This window comes from Planococcus citri, chromosome 4 (genome assembly GCF_950023065.1).
Source record: "Planococcus citri chromosome 4, ihPlaCitr1.1, whole genome shotgun sequence".
In the NCBI taxonomy this organism is placed as follows: Eukaryota; Metazoa; Arthropoda; class Insecta; order Hemiptera; family Pseudococcidae; genus Planococcus; species Planococcus citri.
In genome coordinates this window covers 1339775-1365702 of record NC_088680.1, presented here as the reverse complement: position 1 = coordinate 1365702, position 25928 = coordinate 1339775, and the positions used below count along the sequence as shown (strand labels likewise).

Here is a 25928-nt window from a genome sequence, read left to right as displayed (position 1 = left end):
CTGTCTTTCTTAGGTCAGGGATATAAGGCACAAGGTAATAGTCTCGCCCCTTAGGATCTTGTCTAGGATCACACCTCATTTTAGTATCTAGGGTAAGCCCCCCAACATACACCGAGGAGACTTGATAAGATTGTAAATGTAAATGCAGAGAGATTATTTACAGTTTGATTACCATAAGTTCCTCTCTGAGGGTTCTGGGTACTTTTCAATCTAGTAAAATATACTTAATAATTTATGTATGTGCAAAATCTACCTCTACATTTTTTGGCGCCCAACGTGGGGCTCGATATTAATTAACGTATTAATTAAGTCAACCCGTTTTTGAAAACTCATTGATTTGAGTGGGAACTTGGCATATATTTTTGAAGTTTCCCAAACAATTTTCTTAATAGGAAGTAGGTATAAGTATTAAAATAAGCCCGGGAGAAGCAAGGGGAAACGCTTTCGAGAAATTCTGTATTTTAGAGGGGAAAACAAGCATCATTCTCAATGTCTGAAATTGATTTTTTTGGATTTATTATTTTTCAGATTCGGAATAAAAATTTTTGAGAGACAAAGAAAACTAAGTTAGCTCGAGCAAAGCGAGGGCCAGATCCTGCTCCTTCACCCCGAATTTTACCAGCTAATTAGCCAGATGTGTTTTAAACAAATTTTGCGAGGGGGAGTTGGAAACAAGAATATTGAATAATTTTAAATTTTTCAAAAACGATGATTTTACGCTCACAAAAAATCTTAATTGTTCTACTGAAGGTTGATACTGAGAAATCAAGACTCAAAAATTCGTACCTTTTTTTGTGTTTTTTTTATGCGTATTTTTTCACCCTCCAACTTCGGTCAGAAAAGAAGAGGAAAATGATTGTTGAATTCTTGATGATGCAAAAAATTGATTTCCATGGCTTTAGCACTTTTTGTTTTCAGGAAATTATGTGTAATACATATTTTTAAATATATCTACGAATAGGGCTCGAGCGAGATAAAGGCAGAAGCTCTCGAAATTCCGCATTCTTAATTTTTTTTTCAAGACAATTTTTATTTTCAAAAAGAATCAATGTTGGCCAAAATTAGAAATTGTTTTGAAATTCTTGGCGAAAAAAGGACATTTTTATTGTCATTTTAGCAAAAGTTGAAAAACAACATTATTTTAGATGCGAAAAGTCTAATTTTTCTACTTTGAAAGCTTGGTCAAAGAAAAGAAAAGGAAAATGATCTAGCCCGAACGAAGCGAGGGCGAAAGCTGTTGAAAATGTTTAATTCTCGAGAAGTAAATTTTGTAATTCTTTGATTTTCCCAGCTTACACAACTTCTTCCCAACGTTTCCAAAATTTTCCAATTTTTTCCATTCACCCAACTTTTTTCAAAAATTTACAACTTTTTCCAACAATTTTCTGCCTGGGGGTTCGGCACACGTCTCTGAACTCACGAAGTCACTCATTTTGGAAATAAAAAATATTGCAGTGATTTCCTAAAAAGCAATAATTAGTGGATTTCCAAAGTCTTTAAAGATGCACATGAAAACAAAAAGCCACATTGACAAAAATTTTCCAACAAAGAACTTCGTAATACACCAAAGCTAGAGTTGATAACGTTTTTACGGCAAACTGGTTAGGCAATTTTATTAACACGCGCCACCGGCGTATTTACGGCAAACAGTTATGCAATTTAATTAACACGAATGATGGTGAAATAAAGTGCAGACAATAATGAAGGCCGACGGTCAAAAATAATAATGGAGAATATGAATTAGACGTGTCAGGTAATAATTTCAATTGGGTATTTAAAATTTCAGCTTCTTGCCACAATTTGACCAAATTTTGATTTTATTCACGGTTACTTAAAAACAAGCATCGCCAGCCAGAATTTTAGGCGCTAAATCACATTTTTCAATTTTTAGCGAATCTTTAAAATTCAAAATCCCAAAACGATCCCCAATAGCGTTTATAAGCGCTGAACTTGAATTGGGTGGATTTTAAGACAATTTTTTTTAAAATGGGGATTTCCAAACTATGGCTGGAGGCTCCGGGACGTCTTGAAATCGCCTCCAATCGACTCAGCATGTTGAAATTGCATTGGAAAATGAATTTTAGCTCTCCAAATTTCATTGGGTGGAACTTTGTATTTTTTAAAAATCTGGTGGAAACCGTTCCTAGTCGATAAAGGAGGAGAGGGAGAGGTCGAAAATATTGTCCATGCCGAATTTCAGCTTATTTTCAGGTCATTTTAGTGAAATTCTGATTTTTTTGCCAATTTAATTTTCAAAAATAACGATCCTTTTTATGCGGATTTTCGAATAGATTAAATCAAAAGAGTGTGCAAAAAAGAGTAAAAGTGTAAAATTTTTTAAAAAGAGTCTTCCGAGATGAAAAAAAAACGTGATATTTGACCCTGTTTGACCAAATTTATCCTGATGTGGTAACTTTTCGAATCTGTCGAAGTTGTCAAAAAAGAGAAATTGAATTGGTATTTCGTAGCATTGAACTTTTCTTTTGCAGGATTTTCAACAATTTTTCATGCAATTTTTACGTCAAATTTTACAACAATTTTATTCATTTTTGTCTGTTTTTTTAAAGCAAATTTTAATGCCTTTTTCGTAAGCTTTAATTTACCTACGAAAAATTTTGTTTTTAAAATAGTTGACAAATTTTCAATTTTTCTCACAATCTAAAGCAAAAAATTGAATTTAAGCAGAGATATTCTAGAAAATTGAACTAAATTGCATGATGTAAAAAAAAAACTTATAAAAGTTTCAATTTTGTAGGTCTTAGGTGAGTTTTGAATTTTTTTTTAGGTAAATCTACTTCGATATTCTTCAAAGCTGTTTTTAATTTTAAGCCTAAAATTCATTAATGAGCAGAAGCTACAAAAACCCAAAAGTTCAAAAACCTAACTCAACCGGATCATTTTGGAAAATAAAACTCGTAGGCCTTCTTCTCATAGAGGTCTTTTTAAATAATTTTTTCGATTCAATCGACTTTGGAGATAGACCCTAACTTGATAATATTTTACTATGTACTTATAGCAGTTATGAAACAAAAAATAAACTCAATTTGCGAATCTATAAACGAGGAGCTAATAATAAAGAAATTTTTCACTTTTGAAAAACGTAAAGTAGATATATTTCATTTAAATTAATGATGCGAAGGTGCGGAGGTAAATTTTCGCGACATGTGTCACATTTCAAGTAATTTATAATTGTTTTAGCGAAACGTTTAACAGAGCCGACACGTCTCGTTCCATTCGCGTTGAGAAATTAATCAAAGTCTGGTTATACGTAGATATTCTAACCCGAGCCACCGATACTTCTGGCATTTTTATAGTATTTCTTTTAAATTTAAGTAACGAAAAAAAAAAAATCGTAAATTTTCATTCAGTCGATCTAGGTAATAATTTTTTCATTCGATGAAGCAACAGTTTTTAAAAGTTACGGCAAAAAATTCATAAAGGTGAATAAAAATTGCATACTCACTTGAAAAATCACTGCCGTTAGTAATAAAATCAAAGGAACCATGGCGACGAGCGCGAATTAAATTAAAATATTTCAACCTATTGGTTGCTGAACTTATGAATGGGGCGAATTGAACAACGTTTACGAATTTTATTGCGAATTTTAACGGGCAATTTTGGGCACGTAGCGCATGTCCCGGCTCGTTTTCGTTAACCGTATAATAACGAGTCTCAAGTATAGATATAGGTACTCGTATATTTGTAACTCGATCGTTTTGGTACATCAAATCTCATCCACAAGGAAGCGAAATACGTAGGTACGTGCGTAATTCCGAATCGTATATTTTATACACATTTTTCCAGCTATCGTTTTCATTTTTTTCGTTTTTTTTTCTCTTTAAAATTGGGTTTCATGTGACCATGTAAGCCTACTCTATGAAGCAGTGTGCAACTTCTAATGATTCGCCAAATAACCACCGATGTGCGGTTTACGGTTGCAAAACCCACGCGTCATCCTTTTCAGTTTTTAATGAAGTCTTTTCGGTGGTCACTGGACTAACGTTCGTACGTTTTCCAAAATTATCCGCTGTATTTAAATTACGATCGAGATTGAAAAAAAAGGCTAGCGGATTATCGATAGTTATCGTATCCCAATTAAGTTGATAACGTCGAGTACCTAATTGGGAAGCTTGGATTTTTATTGCTGAGGTTGTTTGGTTGTTTATTTACTGTCGAACGATCGTTTATCTACAAAAATAGTAACGAGTTATTTCATTTTTAAATATACGTTAAAATGAATGTTCGAAACGAATGAAGCATTTACCAACGATTTATTACAGATAATTGTTAATATCACAGTTGCGACTTTTTTAAAAATAATAATATTGTTGGTTCGCGAACTTAAAATAGGTACTTCTAATATAATATCTGAAAACAATATCTCAAACAAATACTATTCGAACGTTCGAATTATTAATTATTATCCGTATCGCTACGAGGCAAAACTCGATGTGACTATAATCTCAATTCAACTAAGTAATATCATATTGACCGATTTTCAGACTCTAATGATAACCCGTATCGCATCAAGGGAAAAAAACACACTTTGTTGATTCACACAACCAAAATAATAACTTAAAAATAATACTTCCATTATTATTAAACTAGGTATTCGCTACTCTTTTTCTATATAATGGTAAAAAAAAACACACGCACACAAGAATGATGTAATAATACAATGGCTTTTAGGTAACAAAATAAAAACAAAACCCGAGATGAGGAAGCGAAACGGTTTCGTGACAGTACATAAATTAACTAGCTATTTAACACGATGATTATTTATGGAAAACGACATTTAGTAATTTTGAAATCAGTTCATTAGGAATGTCTGAATTCAGTTCCACGCTCGCATTACCAACTGACTGAGGAGTGAGGAGGGTAAAAGTCTCTAATTCAATATTGGTCATAATAAATTATTACAACTTTTATTCTTCTTTAGTCTGTTCTTTATCAGCTAGTTTTTCCTTGAAGTAAACAGGCAGAAGAGAAAGTACCGCGAAAACTGCCAATAGAATGATGGAATTCCACGACCATGTGCCTTTTTCGGAGGTTATCTCATGTAGTGTTTTTCCAGTTTGGATCGCGATAAAAGACGGAGGACCGACGCCTGTTTGAACAAGTCAAAAACGTGAATGAAGGAAATCAAAGCGGGAAAAATAGAATTTATTGAGCCGTACCGATGAAAGTTCCCAGCCAGAAATGTAGAAATGGTACTTCGACTACTGGTGCTGCTATGTTGATTAGCCAATTTGGAAAAAATGGCGTTACCCTTAGAAATATCATGTAATATAATAAATTATCTTGATGCGCTTTCACCTGAAAGAATAAAAAAAAATTATCAATTAGAAAATTATCTTTGAAAAGGTTCCTCGTTCGTAGCATTGAATTTTGAATTGGGTGTGAAATTCTAAACCTATCTACGTTGCTGACAAATAAATTTAGTAAGTAAAAAAAAAAAAAAAAAAAAAAAAAAACCACGAAAGAAGAACACGTAACGAAGGATACAAAAAATTGAATGAGATATTGCTCGAATAATGTGAACGATACCATACCTTACTCGCATACGAGGAAATTTGATTTGGAAAATATTTATAGATTAATTTCCTAGCAACGTTGAACGATAACAGGTAACACAGAGATGCTCCGGTAGCTGAGCAAAAACATACTAAAGCTAGTGCCAATGGATATGGGTACAAGAATCCGGATAAAATTGACAGCGATATGGAACCTGGTATCGCAAACGTTTGTAAACTGAACTTTATCGTCAAGGAAATCTGTGTTTTTAGATTGATTTGATTTGATGAAGTGTAAAATGAAAAGGATACAAGATATATGTGAACAAAAATGTCGATAATACTTCGACGTAAAATTTCTCTTTATATCGATCTAATACTTTTCCTAGGTTTTTGGCTTCTTCTAAATTTAGAGGCAGCTTGATATGAACTCGTTCGTGTCTGAAATTATCAAGAAATATTAAAGAAATAGACTACAGAGACCAAAAATTGGCAATTGCAATATTCAATACGTACTCTTCGAGTTGTGGGAAATTTACATAAATGCAAACAAATACGAAAAGGGCACACGAAAACAATCCTATTAATATTAGAAACGATTTTGAGGTACTTTCTTCGCCGACATCTAACAAAAAATTAAAAAGATTAAAAGATCAAGAAGAAATGTACGTAAATTGAAGGAGGAATATAGTTACCTTTTGAAGGAACAATTGAACCAGTCATACTTTCAAAATTTTATTCTACAAATCCGAATTGAATTATTGTTGTTTCAATGGCAATAAAGCATTATTTTGTGTCTATCTTTTAATAATATTAAATAATTGGTAATTTTCAGGTCATTAGCGATTCAAAATTGAAAATTAGGAAAAATTTTTTATCATCATCGGATGATCTTATCTGTTGAAGGTAAAAGGATGACGAAATGGCCTTGTTCTCATTTCAACTCAAAATAGTTTCAAATGAAGTCGCTAGGAGCGCTAACGTATCAGTAAAACGAAAACGTGACGCGTGCCGTACTCACGAATACGTGGCAACATTGCATTACATTTTGCAACCAGGGATATTTTCAATTTTATTGTTTACATCTTTTCAAAACGAAAATTTTCCTGATTTTGATGCCGATTATTGTGTTTTTTGGCAGAAATTTGATGATTAAAATTTAATTTCAAATGAATAATTACTCTACGTGTGTTGTTTTAGAGATCGATTAAGTGTACACGACGATTCGTAGTACTTTTTCATAAAAGTGGAGAGGTTAATCAAATGCACCGTTCGAATCTCATATAGGCTAACTCTGTGGACGATTTGAAAGGTAAGTTGCAATAATGAAAAAGGCGGCAACGTAAATGAAACAGTTTTTCAGCCTTAGCTGTGTTTTCAATGTATACTTTATGGTTAATTTTGTACGGTGTGTTTTCCTTTTGCTGCAGAAATCGTCAAAATGCATCGAAGTATCGGTAAACGAATAAGTATGGATGACCCTCCTCCGGAGGAGTATGAGAATATGGTCAATAACATGACTCCTGCTTACGCTCCCGAAGTTCAAGAACGGTATTCACCGTTTATGCCTTACGGTAACCCGGATCCCAATATTGATCCTAGGTAAACCGAATGATATCCTTATTTATGCGATTAAGTGAATTCTTTCGGTCAATCTTTTTAAACCTAATTCTCGTATTGTTTCTAGCGCTGGCATGTATACAGATACGTACGGAAATGCTCAAACGGATCATTACGGACATCCGAATCAGTACAATCCACCTCCTCAATACGGTCAAGCCGATCAGTTTATTTCTAGTCCATTGCCACAAATGGCACCATTACAAGATCAAGAAATGTTATTACACGATGCGCCTCAAGATACCGGATTATTCCATATGCCTACGGATAATCAAATGCAATTTCAAGAGGAACACATTCCTACGGCTAATATTGACGAATCATTGGTTTCGCAACATATTCCTCAAATGGTGAACGAACCGATGCAACAAGATCAGCCGGAAACTCCTGGTAATGTGAGAATTACTCGTTCCAGGCTCAGAGGTGAGTGGATTCCAAATTTTGTGATATGTTGTTTTTGATACCTGCATTAAATAAGTATTTCCAAAGGTGGTAATACCGTAACTCAACAACCTCAACCGACACCTTCAACGTCTACATTGTCATATTCGAGAAAAGCACCCGAAGAGCGACGTGGAAGACCTGGAAGGCCTCCCGCAGTTCGTAAACAAACTGTCGATGAGGAATCGTCAGCTTCACCGAAAGACTCTTGTTTATACGATTTGATCCGTAATGGAAAATCGTCGTTAACGGTATGTGTAGGCATTTTGCGCTATCGGTCGTATTCATTTTCTTATCGAATGTTTTCATTTTTCAGACTCTGGTCGATGATTGGATCGACGAATATAAGGTTAATCGAGATACAGCTTTGTTGGCTTTGATGCAATTTTTCATCAACGCGTCAGGATGTAAAGGAAAGATTACTTCGATGATGGCTGCCAATATGGAACACGCTGCCATTATTCGAAAAATGACCGAAGAATTCGACGAAGTAAATTCTTATATTTCTGCGTATTGTCGTCGTTATTATTACGATGATCGTTATTCACGTGGTTGTCATTTCGAAATATTTTTAGGAAAGTGGCGAATACCCTTTGATTATGAGTGGACCGCAGTGGAAAAAATTTCGACAAAATTTTTGCGATTTCGTTGCTATTCTGGTGAAGCAGTGTCAGTATTCCATCATATACGATCAATACTTGATGGATAATGTGATATCTTTGCTGACCGGATTGTCAGATTCTCAAGTACGAGCTTTTCGACATACTGCAACGTTAGCAGGTTAGTACAAATTCGTCTCAACTCTCGGATTGTTATGAACTTTTTTAAATTGTAACGGTTCATTATTATTTTTTCTTCGCAGCGATGAAATTGATGACAGCTCTAGTGGATGTCGCTTTAACTGTGTCTATAAATTTGGATAACACCCAAAGACAGTACGAAGCCGAACGTCAGAAAGGACGAGAGAAACGAGCCAGCGATCGTTTGGAATCTTTGATGTCGAAACGTCAAGAACTCGAAGAAAACATGGATGAAATCAAAAACATGTTGACGTACTTGTTCAAATCTGTTTTCGTGCATCGTTACAGAGATACGTTGCCTGAAATCAGAGCCATTTGTATGGCCGAAATTGGAGTATGGATGAAGAAATTCCATCAAAATTTCTTGGATGATTCATATTTAAAGTATATTGGTTGGACACTGCATGATAAAGTCGGCGAAGTGAGGCTCAAGTGTTTACAAGTGAGTGCATATTTTTAAATCTTACCGAGAAAATCGCAACTTTGTATTAAAAATTCAATTTGTTCGAACTATTCAGGCATTGCAACCTTTATACGCGTCAGAAGAGCTCAAAGGTAAACTGGAACTATTCACTAGTAAATTCAAAGATCGAATTGTCGCAATGACGCTAGATAAAGAATACGAAGTAGCGGTTCAAGCTGTAAAATTAGTCATCAGCATATTAAAGTAAGTGTTGCGCGAATTTAAATTTATAAATTCGCATTAACAACAATGACAGAATTTTTATCTCTAAATTTTCCCGCGTAGGCATCATAAAGACATCTTGACCGATAAAGATTGCGAACACGTTTACGAATTGGTATACTCGTCTCATAGAGCCGTAGCCCAAGCTGCTGGCGAGTTTTTAAACGAACGTTTATTCGTGCAAGATGAAATGATGCAAGGCACCAGAACTAAAAGAGGCAAGAAACGACTTGCCAACACTCCACTTATTCGCGATCTGGTCCAGTTTTTCATCGAATCCGAAGTACGTCCAATTGACTGTTGCTAAGCTTGTATGCGAATCGATAAAATTCATCATCCAATTGTGCATTTTCACAGTTACACGAACACGGAGCTTACCTGGTGGATTCTCTAATCGAGTCGAACGATATGATGAAAGATTGGGAATGCATGACCGATTTGTTACTCGAAGAGCCTGGTCCGAGTGAAGAAGCGTTGGATGATAGACAAGAAACCAGTTTGATCGAATTGATGACCTGTTGCGTTCGTCAGGCTGCCACCGGTGAAGCGCCAGTTGGACGAGGATCGAATAGAAAAGTAATTTCAGAAACTGATTTAATTTTATCGTCATTCTTCGTGTATTTTTCTTCTTACATCAAATTCTGTTGGTATAGATCGCCTCGGTTAAAGAAATCAAACAAGTGCAAGAAGATAAAGCCAAATTGACCGAACATTTTACTAAAACGTTGCCGTTATTGCTCGATAAGTACAGAGCCGATGCGGATAAATTGGTCAATCTGTTATCTTTTCCGCAATACTTTGAATTGGAAATGTATGTCAAATCTCGTCAAGAAACTGTAAGTGTTTTGAAAATGATTTTCAAACAATTGTACCATTTCGTCGATTACTTACTCGTGTGGTATTTTTCTCAGAATTTAGAATTATTGCTCAAGAAAATGCAACTGATTGCGGACAAGCATCAAAATACCGATGTGCTGGAAACCTGCGCCAAAACTTTGGAGGTTTTATGCAATGAAAGCAACGCCATCATTTGTACCAAGTGTGACGTTCAACGAAGCACTTTGATCGATAACATCGTGAAAAAATATCGCGAAGCGATGGACGATTGGAATGCTGTCATAGAATCCGTTGAGTATAATTTAAAATTTGATTTCCTACAAAAAAAGAGTTTCGTTATTGATCGTTTTGTGCGATTATTTCAGAATGAAGAGCCAGATGACGATGAAACCTTCCAAGTGGTTACGAGTTTGAAGAAAATATCCATTTTTTACGCTTGTCATAATTTAGGACACTGGAATATTTGGCTAGTCGTGTTTAATGATTTTCGTAACGCGATTTCTGGACAGAAATACTTACCGGATGAGGTATTTAAACCGTGGAATTTAATTTTCGATGAAATAAAAGTACTTATTTTCTGTGTGAATTTGCAATTTAGGCGATCAAATCGAGTGTTTGGGCTTGTTATTACGGTACAATGTGGGATCTACACCATTTGGAAGATTTAGCAGAAACCGGAGGTGGTGCAAATATTGAAAATTTGGTTCGCGAGGTCAAAAGCAGACTTTCACAACTGATGGAAACATACAAAGAGATGTTGCTTCATCAAAGTTTAACTTTCAGAGAAGAAGTGGGCACGGCTTTCATATTTTTTCCACGCAGAGTACTCGAATTTTATGACTATTGATATTTTCTTCGTTTTTTTTTTCAGGCTTATGTAGCTATTTGTGATTTATTAATTGTATTCTGTAATCAACTCGGTACCAATCCGTACAAAGTATTGTCGGAGTTGATTTACGAACCTGACAAAGAGCTGCAAAAAATGTTGAACGATTTTATCCAAGGGAACGTATTTGTCTACGAAGAAGAAGGTGAAACGAAATTTGCATTCATTCGAACGATACGAACTGTGTAGAAAATACATCGTGCTTTAATTTATGATTTTTGTTGTAGAAGAAAATGACGACCATTCGAGAATAGAGGCTCTTCACAAACGTCGTAATTTCCTAGCTTCGTATTGTAAATTGATAGTTTACGGAATCATGCCGACGGCTTGCGCTTCTGATGTATTCAAACATTATGTCAAAGTATGTTTGAAAATTTAATGCGAATTTATCTCTACGAATTCTTTTTGAATAAAATTAACGATTCGTTCGTGTTTTAGTCATACAACGAGTACGGCGATATCATCAAAGCAACCGTAGCAAAAGCGAGAGAACTCAATAAAGTTAATTGCGCTCGAACGATGGTAGCGAGTTTAATCTCTCTATTCCGCGAACTGCACGACGAAAACGGAGGATTAATTATTTCACGAAACTCGAATCAGTTCGCCAGTTTGAAGGTATATCAATCAACTCAGTCGATTTCTAATCGAGTATTATGATTTGCTACGAATTGTATTAATTTTATCTATCTCGCAGGAATTGGCAAAACGATTCGCATTATCATTTGGATTGGACGCTTTGAAAAACCGAGAAGCTATCGCCGCTCTGCACAGAGAAGGAGTATTATTCGCTGTGTCTGAACCTTCAGATGATCCAACCAGTGCTCCGCCTAATTTGCCCTTCCTCGAGATACTAATGGAATTCACGAATAAATTATTAAAACAAGATAAGAGAATGATGTTAGTATCGTAGTTTTTGTAAAAATAATTTTCTCTGAGAGTATTTTCACTCGTATTGATGCTGACGGTTTTTTTTTTTTTTTTAGTTTAAATTATCTGGATAGAAGGATTTCAAGCGGTATGCCCTCGAGTAAAGGTGAAGATTGGCAGCCTTTGTTATTATATAGAAATAGTTTATTGCACGGAGAATCGGATCAGCCGTTGCCGACTGCTCGAAGAGCTTACACGAGGAAGAAGAAAGAAGGTATGTATGGAGGTGTGAACTTGATTTTTTCATTATCGTGTACTAAACGATTGAAATTTTTACGTAGTCGATGACGAAAACGGCGAAGATGAAGATCAAATCTCAGATCAAGAATATGGGTGAGTATCTCTTACCGATTGAATTTCGATTTTATGCACTCATCATACGTACATAGTACATACACTTGCACACTAATCTCGTTTCTCTTCATTATGGGCGCATTGCAACTAATGATATTTATCTATTCGTCTGTCTGTCTCTTTGGTAACGGCTTTTCTTCTTATTTTGGTGATACATCGTCTTGTCATTTATCCTTATTAAAGTATTCAACTGTCCACGACAGCGTAACGCTTTTGTAATCATACATTTTAACGTCGATTTTCGAAAGAAAAAAAACATACTCAATGCTCGTCTTTCTTATCACATTGTTCATTCATTGGTTTTGGTTCTATTGTTTCTCATTTTCAAGAACAATATTTTCAGTAAAGTATTTTTATTTTGTTTTTGTTTACAGTTAAAAAATTGTTGCGAGACAACGGATGTAGAATAATTTTGTCTTTAAATTTCTTTGGTTTAATTTTAATTTATTTATCTAAGATGATTGATCAGTGATCATGTTAAGGTGTGACTGGATCACAAATATTTTTAAGATTATTTTAATCGTTTTTATAACTACCTATTTTTTTCTAGATTTCTTTATTCGTAGTTGTTTTTTTTCCTTTTTAATAAAAACGAAAATCACCATCACCGTTATATGAGATGTTTTTATTTTTTCTTAGCAATTCGCTATCGATGTAGGAAAGATGGGGATTTATCGAGGGTTTAGTGTGTATTAGAATTTTATATATCGTGTATTGTGTAGGATTTTGTATTTTAATGTGCATATTAATTGATGGTTCGTTCGTTTATCTGTTTACGCTTACTTGTAATGGTGATCAGGGACAATAATGCGGCGGAAGAAGGCGTTAAACACGTGTACAAAAAGAAACCCAAGGCGCCGAAGTAAGTAAACTTATGATTTTCTATATTCAATGTAAAATAATTATATAGTCGAGTGGAATTAGTTCTGAAGCTGGGTTCATGAAGGTTTATGGTCGATTGGAATTTTTTAAATTTTCACAATCACATAAAAATATTTCAATGGCGTTACTTTGCCATTATTTTGAGTTATGAGGAGAAAATTATTGACCTTTTTTTGGAAGTGAATAACTCTCGATTCGACTGAAACGGGAGAAAACCTTAGAATCCGGTTTCCTTTGCCAACTTAACAATATATTACTTGATGAGAAACTAAAACTTACTTAATGCTTTTCTCTGATATTATTAGATTAGACATTCTAATTGTAAGAGGAGGTAAAATAGTTCGTAATCAGCAAGACGGTGGCGGTGCTGCAGCAGCACGGGAAGCAGATCAAAGTGACCAATCAGCGGCTTCAAATGCCAGCAGGCCGCAGAGACAGTGCACAACTCGTTCGTTGGCTTACAGATTTGTCGAACAGAATTCCGAAGACGAAGAAGATTGAGAAAGATGTTTAAGTTTAGTTTTAGTCTGCTTTTTTTTTTGAAGTTTCCATTTTTCTTACTTTCCTATTTTTAAATGTTTTGAATAGCGTGTGTTTTTGTGTTGAAGTAATAAAGTCATGTTTTTCTTCGGATTGTAGTATTTTTGTCAGTGGCGCGCACACGAATTGATCCCAACGCCATGGGTCATTATTTCAAGTCAAATCAGTCCGGATTTTCGAGTTGTTTTGTGGACTGGTGGCCGCTGCTTTTGGCTGTAAAACCATTTGAAACGCGTTTTCTTTTTGAACGTTCAAAATTTTCAAATTCTTACAAAAACTATGAACTACAATACAAAACAAAACAACCCTGTTCAATTTCAGGTTATTACTGAAACATTTACGTAATAACCTGGGTAATTCAGATGTAGTGACTAGTGAGAATCGATCCCTTGCGTTCGGCGGGGACTAGTAGTTTAGTTTAGTTAGTTATCAACTTGAACTTTCATTTCATTCAAATTTTTTTCGAAATTTCAAGCATTTCATGTTTAGTGTAGGTACATCTAAAACTTTTTGTAATTTTCAGAGATTTTTACAAGTTTTATGATATTATGTACCTATACTTCGTGTGATTTTGTAAGTTTTAGCGTTATAATGAGATGACATTTTTTACTCAATTTTAGGTACTGAAATTTGAAATGTTATCAATTTTTATGCCAATTTCATAGTATTTTTTAAATTTTTGTTATTTTTTCTGAAGTTTATTGATAATTTATCAATATTTGGAGATTTTCAAGCATTTTCATGACAATTTCAATGGCTTTGATAATATTGTACTTCACAATTTCGTCCTTGCCGAATTTCATTCTTTTTTAGAAATATTTCAACAGTTGACTATTTTTATTTCATTTTTTGAAATCTCAAATATTTTATACCTCCTACCTACCTACTCAATTGTGCTGTTAATTTTTGAGAATTTTCATTCATCTTACAGATTTTAGGATACTTTATAAGTTTCTTTCAAATTTTGGCAGTTTTTGTTCAATTTTTCATTTTTTTAAAAATCTTTTGTCATTATTGATAATTTTTGGCCTTTTTCAATCAATTTTATCAATTGATTTTTTTTCATCAATTATTGGTAATTTTCAGTGATTTTTACATCAATATCACTGTTTTTCGTTACCTACGTCTAACACAGTTTTTGCAATATGTATTTTCTTTCATATGGTTTGTGTTTAACTGTTTAATAACTTTTTAATAATTTTTGGCACAATTGGTTGCTAGCTTACAGCTGTGGCGGAAATGAAACGAGCTTTTAGTACGGCCGACTGTTCAGCGTTATGTTCTAAATTAGAAGAATTACGATTAGAACATGATCGTGGTATTGGTAAGTTGAAATTTGATTTGTCAATGAAGTAATCTAATTGCATAAAGCTGTACGTACGTCTTTATTTCAACGTTCGTTTCCTTAGAGACTCGTTCAAGCAAGGGATTTGGAGATCGTTATGATTCGGTTCTAGCGAAACTGCGAGGGACTCCCGGCGAAGAAATCGCTCCTGGATTGATTCTGCGTCATGTTGTAGATTTCATATTCAACGAATTCGGTGTTGATTTATTAGATGAATCGCGAATCAATGATATTTCAACTTTCGGGTTTTGTTATAAATTCAGAGAAGAGTGGTTGAAAAACGAGTACTTGTTCAGTGTAATGGTGATCAGGGACTGCTTACTTGATTTTAATATAGCCGTCGCAGTGAGTATATAACACGAATATTTTCGTATGAGTATTGGTTTATTATGTAGGTAATGTTTACATGTGAATATTATTCATTTCAGCGTCGTTACATCGGTCAGCCAAATTCCAACGAGCCGAAAAGAAAAAAAGCTAGTCCGATATTCGCACATGTGTTTGTTCCCAGTACCAAGTTACCCTCGTTTAAAGCATCCGAACGTGATACAGATGTAGAAAAATTTACGGCCTTGATCGAGGCAATTATTGGAAAATGTCGAAAATTGTAAGTACTTATTTTGACTGTTTTTGTAACATCACTGGCTATAATTTTGATTTTTCCTCAGGTCCTCGCCGATTTTTTCATTTTTTATTTATTCATATGCATGTTTTGCAGATGGACTCTGAAACAAGAATGGTCGCAAGGGTCATCGGATTCTGAATCAACCTCCAGCTCAACAGATGATGAAGATGACACGTCCGATGAAGATGAAGAGGATTAAGATGGAGGTTCATATTTCTTTTCTTTTTTTTTGAAATGTTTTCATTTTCATTTTTCTTACTTTCCTATTTTCAAATGTTTTGAATGACGTGTGTTTTTGTGTTGAAATAAAGTCAGATTTTAATTTTCCAACATTTTCTTCAAATTTGAATGTTTTTGTGAGTGGCGCGCACATAACCGATGACAATCGATTATCAGCTCAGATTTAAAGCTTTTGTGTCTGCCCTTCCTTCCCTCGTATTGCGATGGATTCCATTTTGATGATAGCTCGTTGTTCGTCGATAAATGTCTTAAAAATGGTACTCGCTATTTTTCTTATTTTATGGTTGTTGTTGTATGTAATTGCTTAGAGTCTTCTTGTGACTGAATTTGGTCTCATAAATTTTCTTCAAACTTGACCTGTCTAGAAGTCTTGAGATACGAGCCCATACAAGGATGTTGAAATAATTGCATACTCGGTTCAGCGTAAATAATATTTTGCTACTGTATTTACGGCAAACTGATGAGAACCAACGACACACCGAAAATTTTAGAATTTTTTCAACCTTTGTTCCGATGAGCTAGAGTCCCTTACGGAAAAAAAATAGTACTTTCTGAGTAGTAGTTTTTTAACGGAGTAAAAAGTACTACTTTTTAAGACCTTTATGGAGAAATATTAGTAGTTTTACGTAAAAACTACTACTTTTGTCTAAAAACTAGTTGAAATTACTACTTCAAAACTACTACTTACGAAGTAGTAGTTTTTACGTAAAACTACCTACTAATATTTCTCCATGAAGGTCTTAAAAAGTAGTACTTTTTACTCCGTTAAAAAACTACTACTCAGAAAGTACCTACTATTTTTTTTCCGTGAGGGAGTGATCTACAAATCTCTGCAATTTTAAGTTATTACCGTGACATTTATGTAAATTTGGTAATTTAGAAACATAATTTCGAGTAAAAATCCTAAGGAACATTTTAAAGTCAAATTTCAGAAACCATTAAAAATTATCAGCACCTGATTTGCCAGAAATTACGAAATTATTTACCAAAAATTGTCAGTTAATTCACCAAAAAAAAACCTGCAGTCATTTTACAAAAATTAGTAAAATACTAATGGAATTCACGAATAAATTATTGAAACGAGATAAGAGAATGATAATTTTTTTAGGAAATGACTGTGCTAACACGAAAGTATTGAAACTATTTTGTGAAGGAAATGACACAACGTAAATAAATAATATGAAAATAACAACAATAGTTTATCGATTGCTTGTAGTCAATCACAACAAAGATGAAAACAACTACAGAAACAAAAAATCGTGCACATAGATCATTATCATTGCTGCCGTAGCATCGTGTATCTCCCACCTTATATAAATTATATACAAATCGAGAAAAAAAAAATTATAACTCTTTTTTCGCCGTTACGAAAACTCACACCAACTTAGCTCCAACGAACTTGATTGAACGGGCCACGGATATTCAATGTATAGTGAGATGGGTCCTTCTCAGGATTTTCAACAGTGATTATGTGATTTTGCTGAAATAAAATAAATTAGTGAATTAATTTCACGAAGTACATAATAATTTATGTTTAGAAAGTAATGGTTTTAAATTACTTTTGACATCAGTATTCTATCAGCATCAATAAAGGTAGGAGTGAAAACCGCGATTTCGCCGGTATATTCATCATCATCAATATCATTGAAGGCGAAGAGGATCTCTTCTATCACAGGTGCGTCATCCTCCGTCCATTCTTCATCCGACGCATTCAAGAGTACCTGTAAAATTAAAATTACATTATAATGATTTTTTTTTTACAATCTGAAATAATTTGAATTTGACCATTACTTTTTCGAAATCGGTGGCTTCGTACTTTGGTGGTGCTCCAGTGATCAACAAAACAGAAGGGGCGTTCCTTTTATGAGTTGACTCTGTAACTAACTTAGCTATTTCCGATTTTTCGATTCCTTTGCCAACTACTTGTAATGCGGACTGAGTGGGATAATCCCTCAAATTCATCATTTTATAAATCTTATCCCAATCTTCTTGTTTATCAATGACTGGGACGTCGTCTCCTTGATGAAGCGGTACGTTTATTTTTGAACGAAATAGTTTTAAACTCGCTACAAATTGCTCCTCTGTAATTTTCAATGAATCTAGACGGTTTTTGATAATAGTAATAAACCGATTGTTCTGCATTCGGAACATAATTCTCCACTGGTTAATGTAGCTCAAGCCAGATTGCGTTACCCAGAAGGGGAAATTATTACGCATCTGCTCGTCCATCGTACTCCTAAGATTGAGTACAAATTTCTGAACTCTTACCGTACTTCTTGCGTTTTGCTAAAAACATAAGAAAAAAAACGAATTAGTCCTTCAGTGTTGAATATAAAACGATTATACATGTTTGAATAATGAAGGTCATTATTATTGTCATAAAAAGAAACTAAACTTACTTCAAGCATTTTCAATGCACCTTTTTCTTCCGAAATTTTCATAACCTTATTAAAAAGTTCATCGATGAACTCATCTTTTACACGCACAACGACGGCTTTTTCTCGTACTTCGGCGTCTTTTTTCTTCAGTTTGGCGTCTTTTTTCTTCAGTTCAGCGTCTTTATTTTCTACTTTTGCTTCTATAGCGCGAAATAATTCCTTAAATTTATTCGAAATAACTTCGTTTTTCTCGTCATCCATAAACTGTAAAACACCAAGACCAGAATTATCATTAGAAATGACAATACTTTGGCTGATGAAGAAGCAAATTCAAATTGCACTACGCATGCAGGAGTATTGGTGATTAAAACTTAGGTTATATTGAAAATAGATACTTACTGTGGATATTTCTTTGGGTACAGAGCACCCGGCAACTAACTTATAACTTGACATTGTGGTATAAACTATAAATTGGTAATTTTGTAATTTTCAAATACATAGATAAATAGATGAACCAACATAGGTTCAATCGAGCGCTCCAGAGATCAACGAGTACCCTCAAGAGCGGATCAGGAGCACGTGACTCATCAGAATCAGATTGTACTGTAGATAGACAAAGAATCGATCCCTCAGGGAGTTCTGCTGCGGCATGTGCTTCGGAATTATCAGATATCACTACTATCATTTTCATGCATAAGCATAGGTATCATTATTAATTTTAATAGTTGTTCTTCAATACTTTTTTTAAAATTTCAAGCGTTCTTTTTTAGTTCTTTCGCAATTTTCAATGATTTTACAAGTTTTAGGATACTTTGTGTGATTTTGTAAGTAGCGTCATAATGAGATGAGATTTTTGGCATTTTTTGCTCAATTTTTATGCCAATTGCTTTTTTTGATTTTTTGCTATTTTAACTTATTCCTTGAGGGTTTTTTTCTTAAGTTATTGATAATTTTTGGTCTTTTTCACTCAATTTTACCAATTGAATTTTTTCATTCAATATTGGTAATTTTCAACAATCTTTACAGTCGTCAATATTACTGTTTTTTATTACAATCTAACATAGTTTATGCGATATTTCATTTCATGGTTTGTGTTCAATCAACTTTTAATACATAATTCTTGGCACAATTGCTTGCTTGCTTACAGCTGTAGCGGAAATGAAACGATCTTTCCGTATGATCGACTGTTCAGCGTTATGTTCTAAATTAGAAGAATTACGATTAGAACACGATCGTGGTATTGGTAAGTTGAAGTTGATTTGTCAATGAAGTAATGTAAATGCATAAAGCTGTACGTACGTCTTTATTTCAACGTCCATCGTTTCCTTAGAGACTCGTTCAAGCATAGGATTCGGATTCGGAGATTGTTATGATTCGGTTCTAGCGAAACTGCGAGGGACTCCTGGAGAAGAAATCGCTCCTGGATTGATTCTGCGTCATGTTGTAGATTTTACTTTCAACGAATTCGGCCTCGATTTATTAGAAAAGCCATTGAACGAAACGCAAAGCAGTGATCTTTCAATGTTCAGATTAATTTATCGTTTCAGAAAAGAGTGGTTAAAAAACGAGTACTCTTTCCTCGTCTCGATAGTCGCCGACGAAATGCTTGATTTTATTATATGCGCCGGAGTGAGTAACGTGAATATTTTTGTATTAGTATTGGTTTATTATGTAGGTAATGTTAACGTGAAAATATTATTCATTTCAGCGTCGTAACATCGGTGAGCTAAATGCCGAAGAGCCGAAACCGAAAAGAAAAAAAAATGGTCTGAAATATAAATTCGCACACCTGTTTGTTCTCCGTTCTGAATTACCGTCGTTTGAAGCATTCGAACGTGATGCAGATGAAAACAAAATTACATCCTTGATCACGGAAATTATTGAACAATTTCGAAAATTGTAAATACCTATCTTGACTATTTTTGTATCTTGAATGCTATCTTCAATTTCAATAATTTTGATATTGTCTCAGCCGTCTCAGGTTCTCGCTGATTTTTTATGTTTTGCAGATGGACTCTGAAGCAAGAACCGTCGGAAGGGTCATCGGATTCTGAATCAACCTCCAGCTCAACAGATGAAGATGAAGATGAGGATTAAGATGAAGGTTCATGTTTCTTCTTTTTAAGATGTTTTTTTCTTACTTTCCTATTTTTAAATGTTTCGAATGGCGTGTGTTTTTGTGATAAAATAAAGTCTGATTTTAATTTTTTAGCATCTTCTGCTTCTTGTCATTTTTCTTATTTTACGGTCGTAGTTTTTAACTGTAGTACGTAACTGTTTAGTCTCCTGACTGAATTGGGATCTCTTATCAATTTTCTTCAAGCTCAATCTGTCTAGAAGTTTTGACATACGAGCCTTTACATGGATGTTGAAAGAATTGCATATTCAGTTCGCCGTAAATAATACTCTGCCGCCGTATTTACGGCAAACTGAGTATGCAATTTTATCCACACCATCAGTCCAATTCGCACAAATTGTTTTCATTTAACCCCTCGTTCACCCTCATCTTCGGTATCTTTTTTTAAAAAAGGGACTGACGCAGCAAAAATTTCAGAATTTTTTTCAACCTTTGTTCCGATGAAGTCAGATGAATAATGATGAATACTTGACACGGTTTCGCTGTCGAAGATCGTTCAAAGATTAACATTTTACCAAGCAATTTATTTATTCGAAAGAGACATCGACATCGTAAGTTCATCTTGCAGTTTTCCCATTTCTTCTCGAGTAGTTGCGCTATCGGCGGCAATTAGAACGTGAAATCGGTAAAATGTCGTTCATGCATCGACCATCGCAGGCGAAACATGAGGTGAAATCGAAAATCGGCGATTACATTCGAGGTAAGATTAGCGCGCAAAGTCTGATGCATCCTAGTCGTGTAAATACAAAACCGATAAATAAAAGCCGATTTACGTTAAATTCGACCTCTTTCAATTACCACATGTCGATGTCGAAAACCGAATACCAAAGGAAAGCCAGGCGACCTCCGCTCAAAGATTACATCGAAGGAAAGGTCAAACTATCCGATATGATATCGCCCAGTAAAATCACCTATATACCGAAAGAAAAAAAATACCAAGCCGAAACCAAGAGATTTATGAGCGATATTAGCGACGACGAATTTGTCACCGATAACAACGAATGCCCGAACGACGAACCTATACGAATCGTAACGAACGCTCCGGCCAATAATTTCGCAGAAGAATGGTCTTTGGCTAATTACCATCACGATAACGTATCTAAAGATCAGACGGAAGTTCGTCAAAATGAGATCACATTGATACCGATTAAAAACGTCAACGGTACCCGGAAACGTAAACTTATGTGTAAAGTCAAAGTACAGCATAATAACATCAATAACGCTCTAACCTACGGTGGTGGCGCCGGAGGAGCTGGTGGTAACGGCGGCGTTGTAGCAACAAACCAGCAGCCACATGCTACGGAACATATTATCGAAATTCCTCAAGAATTATTACGCGAAAGGCATAAAATACCAAAATTCTTACTCGACAGATATAATATCCCGTGTTACGTTAACGCGGCTGCTAAACCTCCTCCTCCCAAACGTAAACGGCCTTTAGCCATTTTAAACGAAGACTGCCCGGAAGAGATAGCCACCTCCGTTGACGAACAACTCGATCCCGATGTCGAAGCGTCTAAAAACACGTTGCAAATATTCTCGAATTTCGATAACCCTCCGATCGCCGAAGGTGAAAATTCATTGACCGAATTGGGCGAAAAGACGCAAACTTCCACCGATATTGAAAACCAAACAGCTCCGCTAGAACAGGGCGATTGTAATAACACAACTACGTACATTTTTGAATTCTACGAAGAAGAAACCCAGCCGGAAATCGACACCGGGCACGCTATCATCGAAGAAGTTATAGAAGATAATGATACCAGTCAGCGCTACGATAGTAGAAACGACAGACGTAAACACGATATGCGAATAAACCCGGAGACGCCGTGCAGCGAAAAATTTCATTTCGAAGATTACAAATCCAACATTTACTTCCAAAGAGAAATCATCGATTTGCAAATGGGTATGTTGAAGTGCGATAAAAATGTAATGTTGGTCGAACGAAATGTCAATCAAGTAACAGCCTCGTTGAATATGATCGAAAATGTCATCAATCAAGAAATCAGACCTTTCGTGATTAACATAAAAACCGACAATCAAGAAACGAAACTGCAAATGCGATCTCTTCAAGTCGAAACGCAAGAATTAAAATGCGAAGCTCAAGAGCTCAAAGTCGAGACTCAAGAACTCAAGAAAAACGCCAAATATTTACGTAAAAAAACAATAGATCACGATAAACTTATCCATCTGATCGTTGGACAAAATTGGAAAATCGAAGATTTAGAAAATCAGGTCAAAGAACAAAATTGGAAAATAGAAGACTTGGAAAATCAGCTCAAGAAACTACATCAAGTTCAAATTAAAACCATACAATTGCAAAAGACTCAGAATAAGAATATGTTGAGACAAATGGCGTCCTGTGGCGAAAAAGAAATCAGAAATTTTTCCGAATAAGTGTGGATGATTTCGACGAGTGTTTTATTCCAAGCTTGCGTTACAGTTAACCATATCGATGTTTTGTATTGCATATTTTTTGGGAATCTCTTTACAAGGAAACAATACTATTGTTGAAAGTAAACGATTTTCATTCTGAAATATAACAAATTGTGATTATTTATACAATAGATTCGCGATTAGATGAAAAATATTAAAAAATAATGATATCTTCGAAGTTGTTATACAAATTGAACTCGCTCAACATGAAATAATCAACGACGACGTATGAAAATGAGTCAACTTCTGTATACGAATATACGTATTCAAAGCATCCACGACGAATTCAAGTAGTTCTTGATCGGCTTAGGTAAGGTGTAATTGTTCAATAGCTTCATATCGCAAGTTTTACGAATTGTCATTCGACATAGATGCTTGAGAGATGGCTCTGTTGAAGCAAAATCAAAATATTACTCATTTGTTCGGAAAATTACCAGATAAATACTATTCGTAGAAAAATATATACCCGCTTGGATTTGTAAAATTCTGACTTTCTGAGTTCGGCCATAAACATCGACGACAGCATAGAGCGGAGTTTCTTTGTACGGAATTTCCAATGCGTATGGTCCAAACAGGTCTCCGTTGAATAGAAAAAATAAATCGGCAATATTATCATTACTAGGAATGTAAACGACTCCAATCTTGTAACCGACTTCAACATTTCGCATCGTTTTCGGTGTGTTTTTAATAAAAGGAGTGTTCCTAAGACTCGATCTCAAGTATCTTCCGCGACATGTTTCTATATATTGATCGGAAATATCAACGTTGTATTCTCCTTTTACGAACGGCCACGGGATCTCTCTTTTTCTCGGTAATAAGTCATCGAGAGCGTAGACCCACGAACTCTCTTCCAGTCTCATTATTAAATCTGGCACCGCTTGTTTCGGTAATTCTATTTTACGTGATGCGCATTCCGTAGGATTGAGCTGTGTCAGTCCCAATCTGAGATAGCTGGCTCGACGACGGCTTTGATTTTGTTCAATTTCGATGACAAATAGTTCACCCGGTTGGAGCTGTTTTTCACTGAAGACAACACCGTCGTCGAATCCTTCGGTGCGATAGGCGACCGAGTTGTTCTCAGATAATACGATATGGTCGCCATGGTAAGGATGGAATTTGTAAAAAGTTTCCTCTGGTCCGACCATTAATGACTCATTTCATCGCGTAAAATGATAATGAAATGAAATTTTCTTAGAGAGCAAACCGGCAGGTATCAAAATATCAATAATCAGAGCGAATATTATTGTGATACGTTTGCGTGAAAAGTTTCAGCTGCGGTAAGAGTAAAATACATTCTATATGTCTGAATGATCATTTTTTCTCGACGAAATTAGAAATACAGCATCAAAAACCGACTCCGAATTGAAATTTTTCAAAAATATTTTGCAAATTTTGTGTTTATTTTGATTTTGTTATCAAAGTTATCAATTTACCTTCAATTTTTGTATTTTACAGTAATTTACGAGTAATTACAAAAACGTTGAAAAAATTTCAAAAACGTGACTGGTGCTGGCCGAGTAGTCGACCACACGTTGCACAATCCTGAAGTTGAATCGTAAAAAAATTTCAAGTTTTGCGTGTCTGTGAGAAAAAAAAAGGGAGATCTTTTAGTTTCACCGCGTGTCATCTCGTGATTTTGGAAAAAATTACTTTCAAAAAGTAAGTATTTTGTATTAAATTGTAGATAATTAATTGAACGTAATCCTCTAGCGTTGTTAATGATAGTATCCGGCCATAAGTTTTCATGAAATTCTAGTGTTTATGTTGTGTCGCTCGTGGAACCGATTATCAGTGACAAGCTGCGGTTCCGATTTACTCAGACTACAGAATTATTCGATCTAAAACGTTATAAAATTTGATAAAAATTGAACACTTGCTTAGTAAATCTAATGTTAATATACTCGAGTTGTGTACGTGTGTAATTGTTATCCGTTTATGCCTGCAGAACCAATCATGGGTGATGAAAACTGGGATACCGAAGCTGGAGGAACAACGTTCGATGCTCCTTCGGCAATAGTACCGGAATTGCCAGAAATAAAATTATTCGGCAGATGGAGTTGCGACGACGTTCAAATTTCCGACATGTCTTTGGAAGTATGTAACATTACCCTAGTGTGTTATTACTGATTTATGTTATGAAGCTACGTACTAAGATACTTGACACCTCTTATTATGCTTCAGGATTACATTGCCGTTAAAGAAAAGTATGCGAAGTATTTACCCCACTCTGCTGGACGTTATGCGGCGAAACGTTTTAGAAAAGCCCAATGCCCTATTGTGGAACGATTAACCAATTCATTGATGATGCACGGGCGTAATAACGCAAAAAAATTGATGGCTGTTCGAATTGTTAAACACGCTTTCGAAATCATTCACCTGTTGACCGGCGAAGTACGTAAATTTTTCAGTTCTTGATTCTTTCGTATCGTCATCTGTATTAATAATACGTGTGTTTCTGTGTTAGAATCCCTTACAAGTTTTGGTAACAGCTATCATTAATTCCGGACCACGAGAAGACTCCACTAGAATCGGTCGCGCCGGTACTGTCAGAAGACAAGCTGTCGACGTATCTCCTCTTCGAAGAGTTAATCAAGTAATGATGAATTGTGTATAGCTACCCAGCTGAGGTGTTGAATAGAATGTTTGAGTGTAATTTTGTTGCAGGCTATCTGGTTATTGTGTACTGGAGCTCGAGAAGCTGCATTCAGGAATATTAAAACGATCGCTGAGTGTTTGGCCGATGAATTGATGAATGCTGCTAAGGTATAGTAATATGATCGAGTGATTTATCTTTGCATGGTATATAAATTTTGCTGACAATTGTGCATTCGTATGTTGCAGGGTTCATCCAACTCTTACGCTATCAAGAAGAAGGACGAATTGGAGCGTGTGGCTAAATCTAACCGTTAATTTTTTTTAATGATATTTTAATTAAATTTAATAAACAGATCCGTTTATTAATGGTGAAGTCGTGTTTATTTAATCGATGAAAAGATGAACAGGATACTTGAAATGTTGAGGTTATTTTATCGTAATGATGTTCGCTAATTGAAATGTAGTAATGATGAAGAGTTGTGGACACTTGAGAGCTTTATCAGCGTTTAGATGGTTTTCTTGAGATGACTAATTCAGTTCAGATTTAAGTAGATTTATGGCTAAAATGAAAATATTTGGCCTTTCGCGTTTGACTGACGTCAGAGTTGGTGGCAACCAAAATTTGAACTTAAATTTCGATTCATTGGTCATTACACATTTATTAAACATGTTTCATTTTCAAATTCT

At 35.0% G+C, this 25928-nt stretch overlaps 8 protein-coding genes across 14 annotated transcripts in view; 4 read left to right on the top strand and 4 right to left on the bottom strand.

The window, feature by feature from the left end:
* Nucleotides 1-3649, bottom strand: part of LOC135844566 (uncharacterized) — a 35890-nt gene extending 32241 nt beyond the window's left edge. Inside the window, exon 1 of one of the 2 annotated variants that reach the window (XM_065362794.1) lies at nt 3464-3649. In XM_065362794.1, coding sequence (XP_065218866.1) covers nt 3464-3505 — 42 coding nt within the window. In that variant the 5' untranslated portion in view covers nt 3506-3649. The remainder of the gene's footprint in view (nt 1-3463) is intronic. The other variant, XM_065362795.1, reaches the window with a different exon arrangement.
* Nucleotides 3650-4252: 603 nt separating this feature from the next.
* On the bottom strand, nt 4253-6407 carry stas (Transmembrane protein stas). The gene is made up of 6 exons (XM_065361647.1): nt 6209-6407; nt 6030-6138; nt 5826-5954; nt 5553-5751; nt 5178-5316; nt 4253-5107 (listed from the first exon to the last, which is right to left on the bottom strand). The coding sequence occupies exons 1-6, from the start codon at nt 6234-6236 to the stop codon at nt 4926-4928; spliced, it is 786 nt and encodes a 261-aa protein (XP_065217719.1). The 5' UTR covers nt 6237-6407; the 3' UTR covers nt 4253-4925.
* A 190-nt stretch (nt 6408-6597) lies between these two features.
* SA (stromal antigen) lies at nt 6598-13578 on the top strand. Of its 3 annotated transcripts, none has more exons than XM_065359972.1 (22): nt 6598-6825; nt 6944-7115; nt 7201-7556; nt 7623-7825; nt 7891-8064; nt 8150-8354; nt 8437-8816; nt 8893-9041; nt 9123-9342; nt 9417-9635; nt 9713-9895; nt 9971-10186; nt 10262-10423; nt 10495-10686; nt 10768-10927; nt 11013-11143; nt 11221-11397; nt 11477-11679; nt 11766-11923; nt 11991-12042; nt 12863-12925; nt 13251-13578. In XM_065359972.1, the coding sequence occupies exons 2-22, from the start codon at nt 6955-6957 to the stop codon at nt 13444-13446; spliced, it is 3960 nt and encodes a 1319-aa protein (XP_065216044.1). In that variant the 5' UTR covers nt 6598-6825; nt 6944-6954; the 3' UTR covers nt 13447-13578. The 3 variants fall into 3 exon arrangements, with proteins under 3 accessions (XP_065216044.1, XP_065216043.1, XP_065216045.1); XM_065359971.1 differs by having other exon boundaries at nt 11010-11143; XM_065359973.1 differs by lacking the exons at nt 12863-12925; nt 13251-13578 and adding an exon at nt 12438-12676 and having other exon boundaries at nt 11010-11143.
* Nucleotides 13579-13891: 313 nt separating this feature from the next.
* LOC135842494 (uncharacterized) lies at nt 13892-15785 on the top strand. 3 transcript variants are annotated; one of them, XM_065359975.1, is made up of 5 exons: nt 13892-13975; nt 14707-14809; nt 14895-15175; nt 15259-15437; nt 15549-15785. In XM_065359975.1, the coding sequence occupies exons 1-5, from the start codon at nt 13967-13969 to the stop codon at nt 15652-15654; spliced, it is 678 nt and encodes a 225-aa protein (XP_065216047.1). In that variant the 5' UTR covers nt 13892-13966; the 3' UTR covers nt 15655-15785. The 3 variants fall into 3 exon arrangements, with proteins under 3 accessions (XP_065216047.1, XP_065216046.1, XP_065216048.1); XM_065359974.1 differs by having other exon boundaries at nt 13897-14058; XM_065359976.1 differs by having other exon boundaries at nt 13906-14105.
* Nucleotides 15786-16881: 1096 nt separating this feature from the next.
* LOC135845422 (uncharacterized) lies at nt 16882-18610 on the bottom strand. Its single transcript, XM_065363953.1, has 5 exons — nt 18473-18610; nt 18095-18337; nt 17487-17981; nt 17255-17416; nt 16882-17175 (listed from the first exon to the last, which is right to left on the bottom strand). Exons 1-5 carry the CDS (start codon nt 18524-18526, stop codon nt 17080-17082), a joined length of 1050 nt encoding a protein of 349 aa, XP_065220025.1. The 5' UTR covers nt 18527-18610; the 3' UTR covers nt 16882-17079.
* A 35-nt stretch (nt 18611-18645) lies between these two features.
* On the top strand, nt 18646-20287 carry LOC135845424 (uncharacterized). 2 transcript variants are annotated; one of them, XM_065363957.1, is made up of 5 exons: nt 18646-18776; nt 19221-19316; nt 19404-19702; nt 19782-19972; nt 20083-20287. In XM_065363957.1, exons 2-5 carry the CDS (start codon nt 19232-19234, stop codon nt 20168-20170), a joined length of 663 nt encoding a protein of 220 aa, XP_065220029.1. In that variant the 5' UTR covers nt 18646-18776; nt 19221-19231; the 3' UTR covers nt 20171-20287. The 2 variants fall into 2 exon arrangements, with proteins under 2 accessions (XP_065220029.1, XP_065220028.1); XM_065363956.1 differs by having other exon boundaries at nt 18765-18897.
* A 2430-nt stretch (nt 20288-22717) lies between these two features.
* On the bottom strand, nt 22718-24050 carry LOC135845423 (neuralized-like protein 2). Its single transcript, XM_065363954.1, has 2 exons — nt 23113-24050; nt 22718-23034 (listed from the first exon to the last, which is right to left on the bottom strand). Exons 1-2 carry the CDS (start codon nt 23789-23791, stop codon nt 22913-22915), a joined length of 801 nt encoding a protein of 266 aa, XP_065220026.1. The 5' UTR covers nt 23792-24050; the 3' UTR covers nt 22718-22912.
* A 98-nt stretch (nt 24051-24148) lies between these two features.
* Nucleotides 24149-25614, top strand: RpS5a (ribosomal protein S5a). The gene is made up of 6 exons (XM_065363958.1): nt 24149-24305; nt 24592-24740; nt 24828-25037; nt 25111-25239; nt 25311-25409; nt 25488-25614. Exons 2-6 carry the CDS (start codon nt 24600-24602, stop codon nt 25554-25556), a joined length of 648 nt encoding a protein of 215 aa, XP_065220030.1. The 5' UTR covers nt 24149-24305; nt 24592-24599; the 3' UTR covers nt 25557-25614.
* The last annotated feature ends 314 nt before the right edge of the window (nt 25615-25928 follow it).

Excerpts from the sequence above, each read along its gene's own strand:
- stas (XM_065361647.1), bottom strand. The coding sequence starts at position 6,236 with ATGACTGGTTCAATTGTTCCTTCAAAAG. Across the intron at positions 6,139-6,208 it reads TTCAATTGTTCCTTCAAAAG|ATGTCGGCGAAGAAAGTACC; the intron begins GTAACTATATTC and ends ATTTTTTGTTAG. Across the intron at positions 5,955-6,029 it reads AATTTCCCACAACTCGAAGA|ACACGAACGAGTTCATATCA; the intron begins GTACGTATTGAA and ends TGATAATTTCAG.
- SA (XM_065359971.1), top strand. The coding sequence starts at position 6,955 with ATGCATCGAAGTATCGGTAAACGAATAAGTATGGATGACCCTCCTCCG. Across the intron at positions 7,116-7,200 it reads GATCCCAATATTGATCCTAG|CGCTGGCATGTATACAGATA; the intron begins GTAAACCGAATG and ends TATTGTTTCTAG. Across the intron at positions 11,144-11,220 it reads TATTCAAACATTATGTCAAA|TCATACAACGAGTACGGCGA; the intron begins GTATGTTTGAAA and ends TTCGTGTTTTAG.
- LOC135842494 (XM_065359974.1), top strand. The coding sequence starts at position 14,026 with ATGATATTATGTACCTATACTTCGTGTGATTTT. Across the intron at positions 15,176-15,258 it reads ATTTTAATATAGCCGTCGCA|CGTCGTTACATCGGTCAGCC; the intron begins GTGAGTATATAA and ends TATTCATTTCAG. Across the intron at positions 15,438-15,548 it reads ATTGGAAAATGTCGAAAATT|ATGGACTCTGAAACAAGAAT; the intron begins GTAAGTACTTAT and ends CATGTTTTGCAG.
- LOC135845422 (XM_065363953.1), bottom strand. The coding sequence starts at position 18,526 with ATGTCAAGTTATAAGTTAGTTGCCGGGTGCTCTGTACCCAAAGAAATA. Across the intron at positions 17,982-18,094 it reads GTGCATTGAAAATGCTTGAA|CAAAACGCAAGAAGTACGGT; the intron begins GTAAGTTTAGTT and ends TTATGTTTTTAG. Across the intron at positions 17,417-17,486 it reads AAGCCACCGATTTCGAAAAA|GTACTCTTGAATGCGTCGGA; the intron begins GTAATGGTCAAA and ends TTAATTTTACAG.
- LOC135845424 (XM_065363957.1), top strand. The coding sequence starts at position 19,232 with ATGAAACGATCTTTCCGTATGATCGACTGTTCAGCGTTATGTTCTAAA. Across the intron at positions 19,703-19,781 it reads ATTTTATTATATGCGCCGGA|CGTCGTAACATCGGTGAGCT; the intron begins GTGAGTAACGTG and ends TATTCATTTCAG. Across the intron at positions 19,973-20,082 it reads ATTGAACAATTTCGAAAATT|ATGGACTCTGAAGCAAGAAC; the intron begins GTAAATACCTAT and ends TATGTTTTGCAG.
- LOC135845423 (XM_065363954.1), bottom strand. The coding sequence starts at position 23,791 with ATGGTCGGACCAGAGGAAACTTTTTACAAATTCCATCCTTACCATGGC. Across the intron at positions 23,035-23,112 it reads AATTTTACAAATCCAAGCGG|AGCCATCTCTCAAGCATCTA; the intron begins GTATATATTTTT and ends TTGCTTCAACAG.
- RpS5a (XM_065363958.1), top strand. The coding sequence starts at position 24,600 with ATGGGTGATGAAAACTGGGATACCGAAGCTGGAGGAACAACGTTCGAT. Across the intron at positions 24,741-24,827 it reads TTTCCGACATGTCTTTGGAA|GATTACATTGCCGTTAAAGA; the intron begins GTATGTAACATT and ends ATTATGCTTCAG. Across the intron at positions 25,038-25,110 it reads TTCACCTGTTGACCGGCGAA|AATCCCTTACAAGTTTTGGT; the intron begins GTACGTAAATTT and ends TTTCTGTGTTAG.